Below are 12,559 nucleotides of genomic sequence, written 5' to 3'. Positions count from 1 at the left end.
CATTTGTTCTAACAATTATTTGGTTATATAAAACGACGTTAGCTAGATCATTTACTTTTCTTATCGTACCCGATAACAGATGATGTAGCCGTCCAGGAAAGGCTAATGTCGTTAGATGACCAAACCACCAATAATTGGAAAATTTTCTTTTAAAATTGCCTTGACTTCCCCTTGAATTTTACTTCAATATTATGTGCAAGTAAATAAGATGAAGTCCTTCGAATTTTGAGATTTTGACCTAGTGACCAAAGATTATAAAATCAATCAGATAAACTAAGTTCAACATATAGTGCTACAGTAAGCTGTCCAATAAAGTTAACTTCTTTTATTATGTTCAAAGCCGAAAACAGCGTAATGTTGACACCAAGTTTGATACTGAAGTTAGCATTGGACTGGAAACTATAACATCTTCTCTTCTTTATTCGGTAGTAGTATTTTCTTAGTTATTAGCTAAGATCAGCTGTTACTTTTAACCAGGGAATATTTTTAGGAAAACAATTTCCGAACTTTTCACACGTTTTTGGGAAAATATGGGAAATTTTTTAGAAAACAATGAAAATATTTTACCAAAAATGGTTCTTGCCTTTGACAAATTCGGTCAGCCCAAATATTTTCTAACTTGCCTGTTTTTAAATGGGGCATGTACGAACATTATGTGAAAAAAGGAAAGAATTTTCAATGACGTCTTCCTGTCAGTAAATTATCCGTTGGACAATTGGTGCTTATAATTACACAACGGATTGTGTGCTGGCAGGAAGATATCATTGAAAATTCTTTAGTTTTTCACAAAAACATTAATTTAAAGTGATATGTGTACTGTGTTGATTGTTCAAAATAGTACATTTTATTACGAGTGATGAAAAGTTGATTTTTTCTGTACTAGTCGTAAGCTTGCGACGTGTACCGAAAAATTCAGCTTTCATCACGAGTCACAAACGACAATTTTTGTACTTGAAAACTGAAATGAGCACACTTGATCGCGACCGGAAAAATATATATGAAAATCCATTTTCGGCCGGAGAGAGCGTCCGAGAAAGTACTTTCTTGGACGCAAATACCTCTCTCTGAGAAGTTCAGAAAAATTGAACTTTTCGATCGTATAATGTGTGTCGAAATCCGTCGAATTTCAGTCTTCAAGCACAAAAACATTTATCCGAACGTAATATATCTTTAGTGAGTGTGCATTGCAGAAAAAAACGATGTTAACAACGTGCACACACACACTCATACACACGTATTAAATCCGCGTTTTACCCGTTGCAAATACAACATCACAAAAAAGTAGAAATAATTGCGGTTTTTGGTATGTCAACATTTTTACAGCAAACACAAAAACCTTTGGTCGAAATATTTGTTCTCGTATTATAACTACGGAAAATAATATTTTCAATGCATAAAGCATATAATACGGTTACGTACACCGTCCTGTTTTAAACGAATGAAAATTGTAAAAAGAAAATTTTTTTGCATGCTGAATTTTTCATAAAAACACACGATTCTGTAAAGTAACACGAGATCTGCATAAATTATTATACTCGTTGCAAGTTTTAGCCTCCTACCAACGGCGGCGTCGGAACGGCGACAACAACGGTATATATTGTATTAAGGAATGAATTTCGCATCAGATTTAATACAGGAATAAAAGTTCGTTGACTTCTAACTTTTTAAAAAAATTGGATTTTTTTTACAATTCTGTTGAATTGTCACACGGCTGAGAAGGTACACACAGTCTCTATAATAGTGATAGTTTTGTTGGATGATTAATGCAAATACCAAAATGACTGTGGATTTAGTTTATTAAAACTCCATTTGTGCCATTTGTGCCGGAGTGTCAGTTTAATTAAACAGTTAATGTAAATCTGAATTAGGGTTAGAGCATAATATTAATTCAATTACCCTTTTATTTGATTTGTTTTGACTCGAATCCTGGGTGCTGTTACACCACAATATATTCATTTTGAATTGTTTGTTCGAAAACTGAATGCGATCGTAATATTAGTTAGTGTGTCTCTGTGATTAAACCCTTAAATATTTTATGATTATCGGTTGCATAAAGTACGGAGTTTATGGAAAGACTAACAACATTATAAACTGATTAGTATGTGCATATATGCCGATTAAGTTATTCATTGTGAGTAGTAAACATCAGTTGTTGATAAATGGTGGGATAGTGAATCACACGCCACATTTCAATTATAAAAACATCTGGCCATAAAATATCATTCGTTTAGCACTGTAAATGGTGTCTCGCTGTATGGAATCGAATGCAGATTTCGTGAAACGGTTAATTGATTGCCTTTGAATAACTGTTTTATGAACGGTCAATTTTTTGTAGATTTATCAAAGAAGGACTAGATTTAATTTATCTTACGCCGTGCGTTTGAGGATGTGAAATCTGCTGCAAGTGAATTCCATTTTTGTAATAATCTCAAATAATATGGAGTGGAGATCATTATACAGAGTAGTGTGTCTCGTCGGTGGAAGAGCTTTCACAGTTAGGACTATAAGAAGCTATTGCTGCATAGCGAACGTTCTGAATGATAAAAATAGCTTCTGAATGATTTGTAGAACACGAATGACAAATGTTGTAATTCTAACGTAAAGTGAATCTGCTTTCACTCAACACAGTTTACTGTATTGGTTTTGTAGTTCTAATTAAGTGAAAGCTTTGCTTTTAATGTAATTGAATTTAAGGTAATGCTTTCATTACGCTGTCTCACTTTTCTTTATTATTTTTCATTAAATTTTACATATCCACATAAAGTACATTTCCACAAACACATTTCTGTTTCTGTTTACCCAACACACCACACATAATTTCGCCTTCGACATGAATATAGAAAACCGCCAGAATTGTAATAGTGTTTCCGAGCAGTGTTTGCTGAATCACCTCTTACGAAATGTATATTCAAGAGTTTATGCATATTAATACAATGCTTCTTGTTACATAAGCTGGCTTACCGCTTACATTCAAGTGTTTCGGGGATTAAAAAAATTTATGGGAAATTTAGCATCTTAATCGCAGCACTATGAAGAGAATCATCTAAAAGTGTTCTTGTAATTGCGTAGAATTTCCTATATCTATCCAATTTTCCTTTTCATATTTCAAGGATGTACTAAGTGGATTTCAATCATTTGAGAGAATCTAAATTTTTTCGGAAGAAATTACACTCGAATACACCAAAATAGCTAGACGTCTAGGCTCCGATCATACTAAAATCTGAAAATTCAAATATCGAGTTTGAGATGCTACAAGTGTTCTAGCAGGAAGCGAGGTTTAACGAATTTTCTTAAATTTTCTGAAATTTTCCTCTCGAAAACAATTTCAAACACGAAATTGAAATTGAAAGAGATGGGCACATATTCACTTGCTAGTGGCGTTGAAAACATAGACTCACACCACTAACAATAATAGTAGATTTCGTTGGATGTGGCAGAAGTCATTCATTGCATGAGGGATTAATTTTGTGATACTAGTCCAATTCTCGAGTGTGTATTTATGTTTGAGCAACTCGCTTTGGAAACTGTTTTTTTTTAGAAGTGTAGAGTTTGCATCCGAGCTGAAGGAGAGTTATGCAGCTACGATAGTCAAAATAACAGTTTCCAAAGCGAGCTGCTTAAATACTCACTCGTCAGTTCGCGAGTCTTATAAATTGCCCCGAGTTAATAAAAATTTGTAAAATTTGGGCTAGTGCTGAAAACATCAACATTCAAAACTTGGTGCACAAGATACTATTATGAGACTACCCAAACTCTAAACTAATTTTTAAAACTATTTCAAGCAAAAAAAAATGATTTTGTTTTTCCTTCATATTTCAGGTAAAGACAATTCCACCGTGCAATTTATCATAATCGATCTCAATGTCACAACGGTTTTACTTTAAGACAGGTCTGAAATATGGTAAGATTTTAGCATTTTTATAAACATACAATTCGTGTTTACAAACAAAACGAAAATAAGAGCAGAAAAAAACAACAAACCAACCCCATTGCACGGAATATAAATGAGCTGACAAAAGGTATATATAACTGGAGTAAATTCAAAAATATTTGAATATAAAAGAGAGATTCAAATCACGGCTTAGTATATTCGTTACGTTCTGCTGTAATACATTTCTCGGTTCATACAATATTTGTTTTATGGCTCCTACAGTAATTTAACGATTCCATATATCCTTCTGTAAAACTAAGAAATGAATGCGAATTACCAGGCATACCATATTCATGAGAGATATAGAACGGCAAAAGAAATAATAATAAAAAGAGCCCATAACACAGGTAGAGAGGAAACTCTGAACAAAGGAAGGAAAAAAGTGTGTAAGAGGGCGCGAAAGTTGTCCTTGAACTTTTGTCATGCCTCGATAATGAAGTCGAAACACGCGAAATTCGTTCCAGAAGTGAAAATGTATGATGAAAAAAAAAACGAAACGCCTCTTATCATTGAATAATAAAACCGAAATTTAACATCATCGATGCTATTTAGATGTCACATTTCGTAGGCGACATGTAGTACATGGCCCATGGGATGGCACCATCAACTATCATGACACTCATAACATGCATGAGGACATAAATTATGACGGTTTTATGCTAAAGCCATTTAAAAGAAGGAAAATATATTTTTTTATTTCCTAATCGTCATTTTCGTTTGTTTCTTTTCCAGAATTATTTAGACTGAGAGACAGGTTTTTTTTTGTGAATAAATAAATAAAAAAAGGAAAATATACCACAAGTATGGTAGAAAGCATCAAACGAAGCTTTGTATACCAACACAACACCCATTGCCGGGCGTGTGTTTCTGAAATGCTGTCAGCAAGTAAAGTTTTCTTTATTTTCCGTTTATATGGGTATAGCGGGGTAGGAGGGAAAAGTCTAATTTATGTTTTTCATATTTTATTCATAACCCTTTTTTGTTGTATTTTCGTTGAAAACGTTCATAAAACAAACTTTTGAGCAGGTCATTTCGGTAAATAGAGTCATCTCGGTGTAGGAAAAATCGTTTTAAAAATTATTTCGTTTTAAATTGCTGAGAAGTGACTATTCGCCTTCGAGGGCAAAATTTGTCGTAAATGATGTTGGCCCCAGGTGAATTTCCTTCTTACGTTTATGCAGAATACAACTTTCGACCTTACACAAACGACACGTGTATCCGCGATACAAACATACTTATAATCTGTAACTTCATGTAAAGCTTGCGATATGTAAATGAGCCAATCTACCGTCCTTTGAAGTGGATTTTTTTACGTTTGAAGGAAGCACATAAATCATGTTCCTGTTTGCAAAATTTATTGTTTTGAATAGTATGAATATATCACAATTCACGTAGAACGTCCCATCAGAATGCGATGTTCTACTACTTCATTTGTGTTAACATATGTTCTGCTGTGGATAGAAACACTTTCCAGAGGACGTCGTTTGTTTTTGCATTCGTTGTAGATAAGATATCTCAGATAACAGATGATTTTTTCAGCATGTTATCATGCCCGCACGTTTAGCGAGCGTGACGCAAGTCCACTATCACAAATGTTTAAAAAAAAATGTTTTTGGGGACGTCAGAGAATATTTACAGCAACTTTTTGACTACTTCCCTTTGGCTCCAATGGCCCACAAACTGGGATATCTGGAATCTAGGAATGCGCCACTTGTGAAGCAAATTTATTCTGGTAAAATTTTCTTTCACAAATTTTTTGAGTCAATTTTTTGTTGATAAAACTTTTGCGTACGGCGCACAATGCGTCACCCTCAGCGATATAAGTTATTTTGTAAGTAAGATACAGGACTTGCGTCACATGCGTCACATTTACCCTTTAAGGGTTCTTTGACTGATGAAGTTTACGCTACATCTTCCTTCTCTAGGTATATTGTCGTGCGTAAAATAGACAATAGTGCTCTCAGTAAATATAGTTTTCCCTGCAAAGTAGATATATGAAAAGCAGTTCAAGGAGTTGCATTATTGTTTATTCCTTTACAAGTTTATTCCTTTCATTAATAGGAACGTAGCCTTTTATTACAGACAACATCTTCCTGTTTCAATTCAAGTTACAGAGAGTTTGTTGTGTTGGAAAAGAACATTGACAAACGTTCCTTATTAAAAGAAATATAAAATCCAATGCTAATTTCCAAACAAAAATTTATACTCTCTTTATGTAGAAGCTGAAGACTGCGATGGTTGAGCAACAAAGTTACACCGTAGATGTAGTGCGTTTTGCTTTTATTTTCGTATTCACATTTTTCTGAATCTACTACTCAATTTGACCTAGATGTTTTAACGAGATTGATACTAAATCTTCTACTTCATTAGTTTCAACATACATTTTTGCTTGATCTGTAGCGAGAGCCTATCACTCATATTTCCCATATCTGTCGGCATCAGATTCAGTTCGGTCAGATTTAGTTTTTCAGGTTGTAGATTAGATTAAAGTCACACATCCGGATCGGATAACATTTCAGTTCATAATCTTCAACTTCAGTCTGAAAATGGAACAGATCACTCTGTTCTGCTATGAGTCTTCAATTTTTCAGACCACTGTTAAACTGTTAAAGTATCAAAGCATGACCACAGCCGCAGGACTCTTGACAACATATAAGATATACAATTTCACCGACATGACATTCTCTCCTTAGATTTTCTACCAATTTGAACACTAAATGAAATTGCGGGGATTAAATCATCGCCAACCATCACCCATCTGAAAATATTTTTTTAACCTCGACAAAAATTAGTTATGCATGAGAAATAGAAAGCATATCGTCGTCGTCGCCGATAAAATTGTACACAACATGTACATCACACACATCCCTAAAATTTTATCGTTTTCAAGTTTCGATCAGCATGACAAACGAACCGCAAAATTTATGCTATCAATGTCGGTCGTACCTACTAATAAAATGGGTCAAAAACTTTACGTCACAGTTCACATGTGTATGTACATAATGTTACGTCGTATCGACATTAGATCGAATATATTGGAAAATTGCATTTCGGCGTGTAATGTATGCGAACATTATCCAGAATGTAATACAAGCAGGTTTTGTGAAGTCATTTTAACATAATGTTTGTAGTGATGTTGTGTATCATTCATTACATCATTATTTTTGAAACTGCAAGCGGAACGTATAACTACGTTGAAGAGCATTAACAGGACCAAATGGGATGTAATTAAGGAAAATGTATAGTCAATTGCAGTAGCTTGAATAGAAGAACGGGCTATTTTTCTCCTTTATCATCAAATTGTAAATAAAAAATCTATTCATGGCCTGATCGATGTGAATATAACCGACGAGTGTAGCATTTAATTGACTTATACTTCTTACGAGCACTAACCTTAATGGTAAATGCCTTCAATCAATTTTATTATTCCATAATGTGAATGGATGTGGTGGCGGGATAACTTCTTTCTATATTGATGGTTAAAATTCAATTCAATGTAATAATATTATGCCATTCAAGGCGCTTAAGTACTTTGCGAAAAGAGGATTTGGTGTGACGTACAAAGGAAGAGTGAAAAAGATGAGGCGAAAGAAAATGAAATTGCAGGCATTTGAATGCTTGGGCCGAAGGTATTATGTTTCAGGGTGAAAATATAGCCTGAAAAATGTAATCCCCCTTTCATTTTTAAGTTCTCTTTCAACCCGACTGACGTGCTCGAAAATATCGTTTAGTTTGACAATCCCGAGTATCTAATCCACATAACAAACCGATTGACGATTTTTGAGAATGGTTAAATTGAAGAATACAACAAAATCTAGTTCGCTATAACTCTTCCAACTATCATCTTTCTTGAATTTTTAGATTTTATTGCCAGAAAATGTATCGCCATGTAATGGTCAAATCTGTTACTTCTTTTGTTTCACTTAATATTAGACACCAAATCTACTACTTCTTCAGCTTTACTATTCTTTATATAAGAGAATATTAACCTGAGTTCATCTAAACACTTTATTTTGACGGTGTTGTTATTGATAACAAATGAAAATGTTTTTTTTTAATCTATTAAACCGATGGCCTTCAAAACTTTCCTTTAAATTTGCCTTGCTTAATCTTACATAACAGAAAAACAGACTTCGGAGTTTCCATAGTTGGATATCGTTGTTCTAAAACAAAAAACAAGTTGTTCTACGAAAAGGCTATTCGCACAAAGTGCGTTCTACGAAAATGTTATTCGCACAGGGTGTGATTAGTTTTTGTTTGACTATTCGCACTTTTTATTAGACTGAACAAGTAATTTATGCCACCGAGAATTGAAATACGACTCTTTTCAGCACTCATTTTAGTGTTGTAAAGTGACTTATTTCAACACCCGTTTGATGTGATATTACAACACTCAAAGCAGTGTGGATATGGAATTGGTATGAGTTGTTACAGCATTCATTTGAGATGAAAATTATGATTTTTTGTGCTCTTGTCTATTTCAATTCTTGGTTGGCACAAAGCATGATGTGTTACACGTATTGTAATGAGATTTTTTCAGCACACGACCCAATTTTCAACATTACAATACTTGTAACACAACATACTATTATGCAACTGTTGCGAAAAGTGGTAGTTTTTGTCACTAGATGTCACTAGAGCAAAGCGAGTTTGATAGCCACATCATTGGGTTTTGGTGTCGGTGGTTCGAAACTTGGTCTGAGCAGAATTTTTATTTACGGTTAGTGGTTCAAATGTTCAGAAGTAGTGGTGAAAAGTAGATCCATTTCACCACTAGTGACGAAAAGCATATATGAAAAAAGACCCTTCTATCGCCACCCAAATCACGCAAGAAAAAGTTCAGTTTTCGCAGCGCAGTTGCAAAAAGCTATTTATTGACTTAAAACATGAAAATTTAACTGGTAATGTTTCGTATTGCGTTTTGACATATTGTAAAAGGTAGCATCGTCCTTCACAAACATTTTGTAAACGGAAGCATCACTCCCTTCTTCAAGCACTGTGAAGAAGATAGTAATGCTTCGTCTAACACATCGCTTGTGGAATAGCTTGATGCTTCCTTTCATATCGTGTTTTTAGAGTATAGCGTAGCTTCATTTTACAAAGCGTTTGGAAAGGAGAGTGCTTGCTTCATTTTACAGAGTGTTTGCAGGGAAGAGTGCTGCTTCATTTTACAAAGTGTTGGGAAAGGAGAGTGATTGCTTCCTTCTACAAAGTGTTTGCAGAAAAAAAAGTGTCTTTATTTGACCCTGTTCTAAACTCGACATTTTACTCATCCGACCAATTATCGAAATCTTGGAAATAAGTTGTACGCGGAAGAACAGTTTACCAGAAAAGAGGCAACGTGAAAATCTTTGTGGCAGGTCTAGTGAAAAATGTTGATAGTGGAGAGCCTCTAGAGCATACATTGTCTCCCGTTTCTCGCAATATTTTTCCAAGAGCAGATCAAATATACCAAAGAAAACTCGACCTAAGGAAATGTAGGAAATTGATTAAGAGGCACTGTTTATCATTGTACAAAATTTTTCATCTTTAAATGTTTATTCCCTATGGCACACTGGGCCACCTAAAATATGCAGATCGACTATATAATATGTGCACATTATAGTCCATTTATCATGATAAAAACTCGTTACACGTGTCTTGTCGTAACTAACTCTGTCATACGCTTTTCTCTCCTAATGATGCCTTCAAAAGTAAAAACCAATTTTACAAATATACAACGGAATCGTCACCGTCAATGTGTTTCGCTGAAGTTAGCAAGCCTACACATTCATCGATAACTGAATGTTTAAGTTGATTAATCAAACTTGTCTTTTGTTTCCATTTTAAACATATTCTTCCGTAATCATGACAGAAAGTATTCTCATCTTCGTTTTTTGTTTGTTCCTTCTTCTTCTCCAAAAACGACAAGAAAATTTAACTGCCGCAAATTCACTTGCCTTGCATAACGTTCAAACATACAAAACACCCATACACCTCATCCCACTTTTAACCTTACAATAAAATGCTCAGCAAAACAAGAATTTTCCTCTTGTCTTAATTTAACTCGGTGTCTGTGTGTTTCGGAATAGTCGCTTTCTAATCCGATCCTACATTCCCATTCGCATGCTGTGTGATGGTATTATCAGCATTCGCTGTATAGAATTGTATACAACACTGTCTACATTTCCGTGCCATATAACCGCTTATTCCAATGCTGGCTTTTTTATGATTTTCTCGTGCGACACTCGTGAACCGTTGTATTAAGAAAAAGCTCTTTCTAACATGAATTTTGGGGATGCTATGAAACTTAGTTAGATGTGTATGTGTTTGTGTAAATTTAACTATGTCAATTGGATTCGTGGTATCTGTAAACTTTATTCTGCAACAGTATGCGAACGGTTTTTTTTGTTCATACTTCGCTGTACCAAAATTTAAATCAGTAAAATGAAAACTGTTCTACATTTCGCAGGCATGATAGATGCGGTTATACCACAAAATGGTCTGTTGTGGTCCAGGTTGTAATAATTCTGATCTCACGAATTTCTTGCTGATTAAATAGTTGATCGGACGAAATTGTATTGAACACTCAGTGAGTGTGAGTGTTGAACGCTTTGGACGTGCTTTACATACGCCCTTGTTTATTTCGTTTATTTCTCGTTTAATTCTCTTAATTGAAATTTTATTTCTTTTTATTTGATTCATAAGGTCGTCCTGTATTGTAAATTATCGGATTTTTCGTGTGTGGATTGTTATTAGTGCTATTTTTTCAATTTTGCTACGGATAATTTATTGTAACGTAATTGTTTACGCCTGTGCAACGTCATTTATTTGATTCGCGCGCTCACATATCCAGCTGATGACAAATACCGCCTTTGTTTGTTTGTCAATTTTTTTTTTGCTTTTCTAACTAGTGGATTCCCGTCGCTTCTGTTTTGTTTTTTGTTTTAAATTTTGCATTTTGCATCGTCACAAAACGTTTCATATTTTTTCCATTCCAATTGAGTTTTAACGTTCAATCAAGAAAATGAATAATTGTGCTGTGTGTGACGGCTGTTTCCGGAATGGCAATCCAAATAAAATTATTTGTGATGGAGTATGTCGTCAATCCTTTCACGCTGAGTGTGTTAACTTTAGTAAAGATGCTTTATTGTGCTATCGTGAAATGCCGAATCTTCAATGGTTCTGTGACGGTTGCATAATTCAGACACGCTCGTGCAACGTTTCTTCTCCTCGATTCAATAACTTTAATTCCACCTCGTCATCATCTTATCTCCAACGAACGCTAATCGCTGCCAAAAATATGCGTAATCGTAATCGAAATCAGATTCTAAACGCTAAGTCGTCGAGTAATAACAGTTCCGTATTTTTGGTAACCCGATCAGCTAACGTTGTAAATGAAGTTACAAAGTCAAACGACTCAGTGAGTAATTCTTCGTCGGCAAACGAAATGCAACCTGAAAGTCTTCTTTTTATCAAGTCTCCTAGTGTATGTAGAACAAATCCACTGTCTATGACCACTCAGCCTGATACCAATCTATCCACGGCGCAGCGAAGTAACACCGATTTTAAAGTCAATCTCACTGAACTAGGAACTCCAACCGCCGGCTCTAGTCCCTCGGCCGATGTACCGACCAAACCGTCTGTTTCTGCACAGGTATCCGATGAAGTCGAAAACCCTACAGTACGACCGCGATACGATTCAATGGGCTCACCAAATATTTCAATGTCGTCCGAGAGACAAAGGGTTGTCTATGTTTCCAATTTTCATCCGTCTGTTACCGAGAAGGACGTTGTTAAGTATCTATTGCAGAAGAACGTAATATCATCGGCTGAAGACGTGTCATGCAAGATATTGCTCTCATCCTATGCAGATATAAACAGCGTTTCCTTTGTATCGTTTCGGATCACAGTTGACTCTAACATTTTTCACTCAATAGTCAATAGTAAACTGTGGCCCGACGACGTTGTAGTTCGTGAATTTATGAAACGTTAAATAACCAGTGAATTTTGAACTTTCATTTTGAACTTTAATTTCGTCTTTTTTCAAGAACTAACTTATTGTCATAATTTTAACTCAGCCTAAACCTAACCTCCGATTAAACTAAATGTTGATTGTACTGAATGGTTCTAACTCTAATCAGAATATGATTAGCCAAATCGAGTCTCACGACTTTAAAAAAACGAACTCCAGGTCTACTCGACCTGTGCAAATATCTGCTGGTCTAGTCGACTGGCTGTTGCTAATCATTTCTCTTTCAGATGGGCCATTGAGTACATCCAGTCAGTAAAATTAAACAACGCAAACGAACTTAACAGTCGCCGCTGTACTCCTCAACCACGTTATAAGCATATCGTCATTATTAATGAATTTATTTAAATTATTTTAATTGTTATTTGCAAATTGTCAATTTTATTATACCGAAAGTAGTCAGGGGGCCTATGCCATTGATGAAATAAATAAATAAATAAATAAAACGAAATCTTCACAGCATGCTTCACAGGCTTATAAAGAAAAACGCCGTCAATGCTCTCAAAATATTTGTGTCAAGCCTGAGCCCGGCTATTCAGAAAACCGATGAGCTTTTATTTCCATTCTCTTTTCAAATCATGCACACAGATGAAATTGACTCTTTCACCCCAATGTAT

At 34.9% G+C, this 12,559-nt stretch overlaps 1 protein-coding gene across 12 annotated transcripts in view; it reads left to right on the top strand.

Moving 5' to 3' along the window:
• LOC119071717 (solute carrier family 12 member 4) overlaps positions 1–12,559 on the top strand; it is a 152,168-nt gene that overhangs the window by 67,342 nt on the left and 72,267 nt on the right. For 2 of the 12 annotated variants that reach the window (XM_037176729.1, XM_037176727.1), the window contains exon 1: positions 3,820–3,901. The exons of the other annotated variants lie outside the window; for them this stretch is intronic. In XM_037176729.1, coding sequence (XP_037032624.1) covers positions 3,862–3,901 — 40 coding nt within the window. In that variant the 5' untranslated portion in view covers positions 3,820–3,861. Of the gene's footprint in view, positions 1–3,819; positions 3,902–12,559 lie in introns of those variants that run through there. 12 annotated transcript variants of the gene reach the window in all.

The sequence above is a fragment of the Bradysia coprophila genome, assembly GCF_014529535.1.
Source record: "Bradysia coprophila strain Holo2 chromosome IV unlocalized genomic scaffold, BU_Bcop_v1 contig_5, whole genome shotgun sequence".
Classification (NCBI taxonomy): Eukaryota; Metazoa; Arthropoda; class Insecta; order Diptera; family Sciaridae; genus Bradysia; species Bradysia coprophila.
This window is presented reverse-complemented; position numbering and strand designations above follow the sequence as displayed.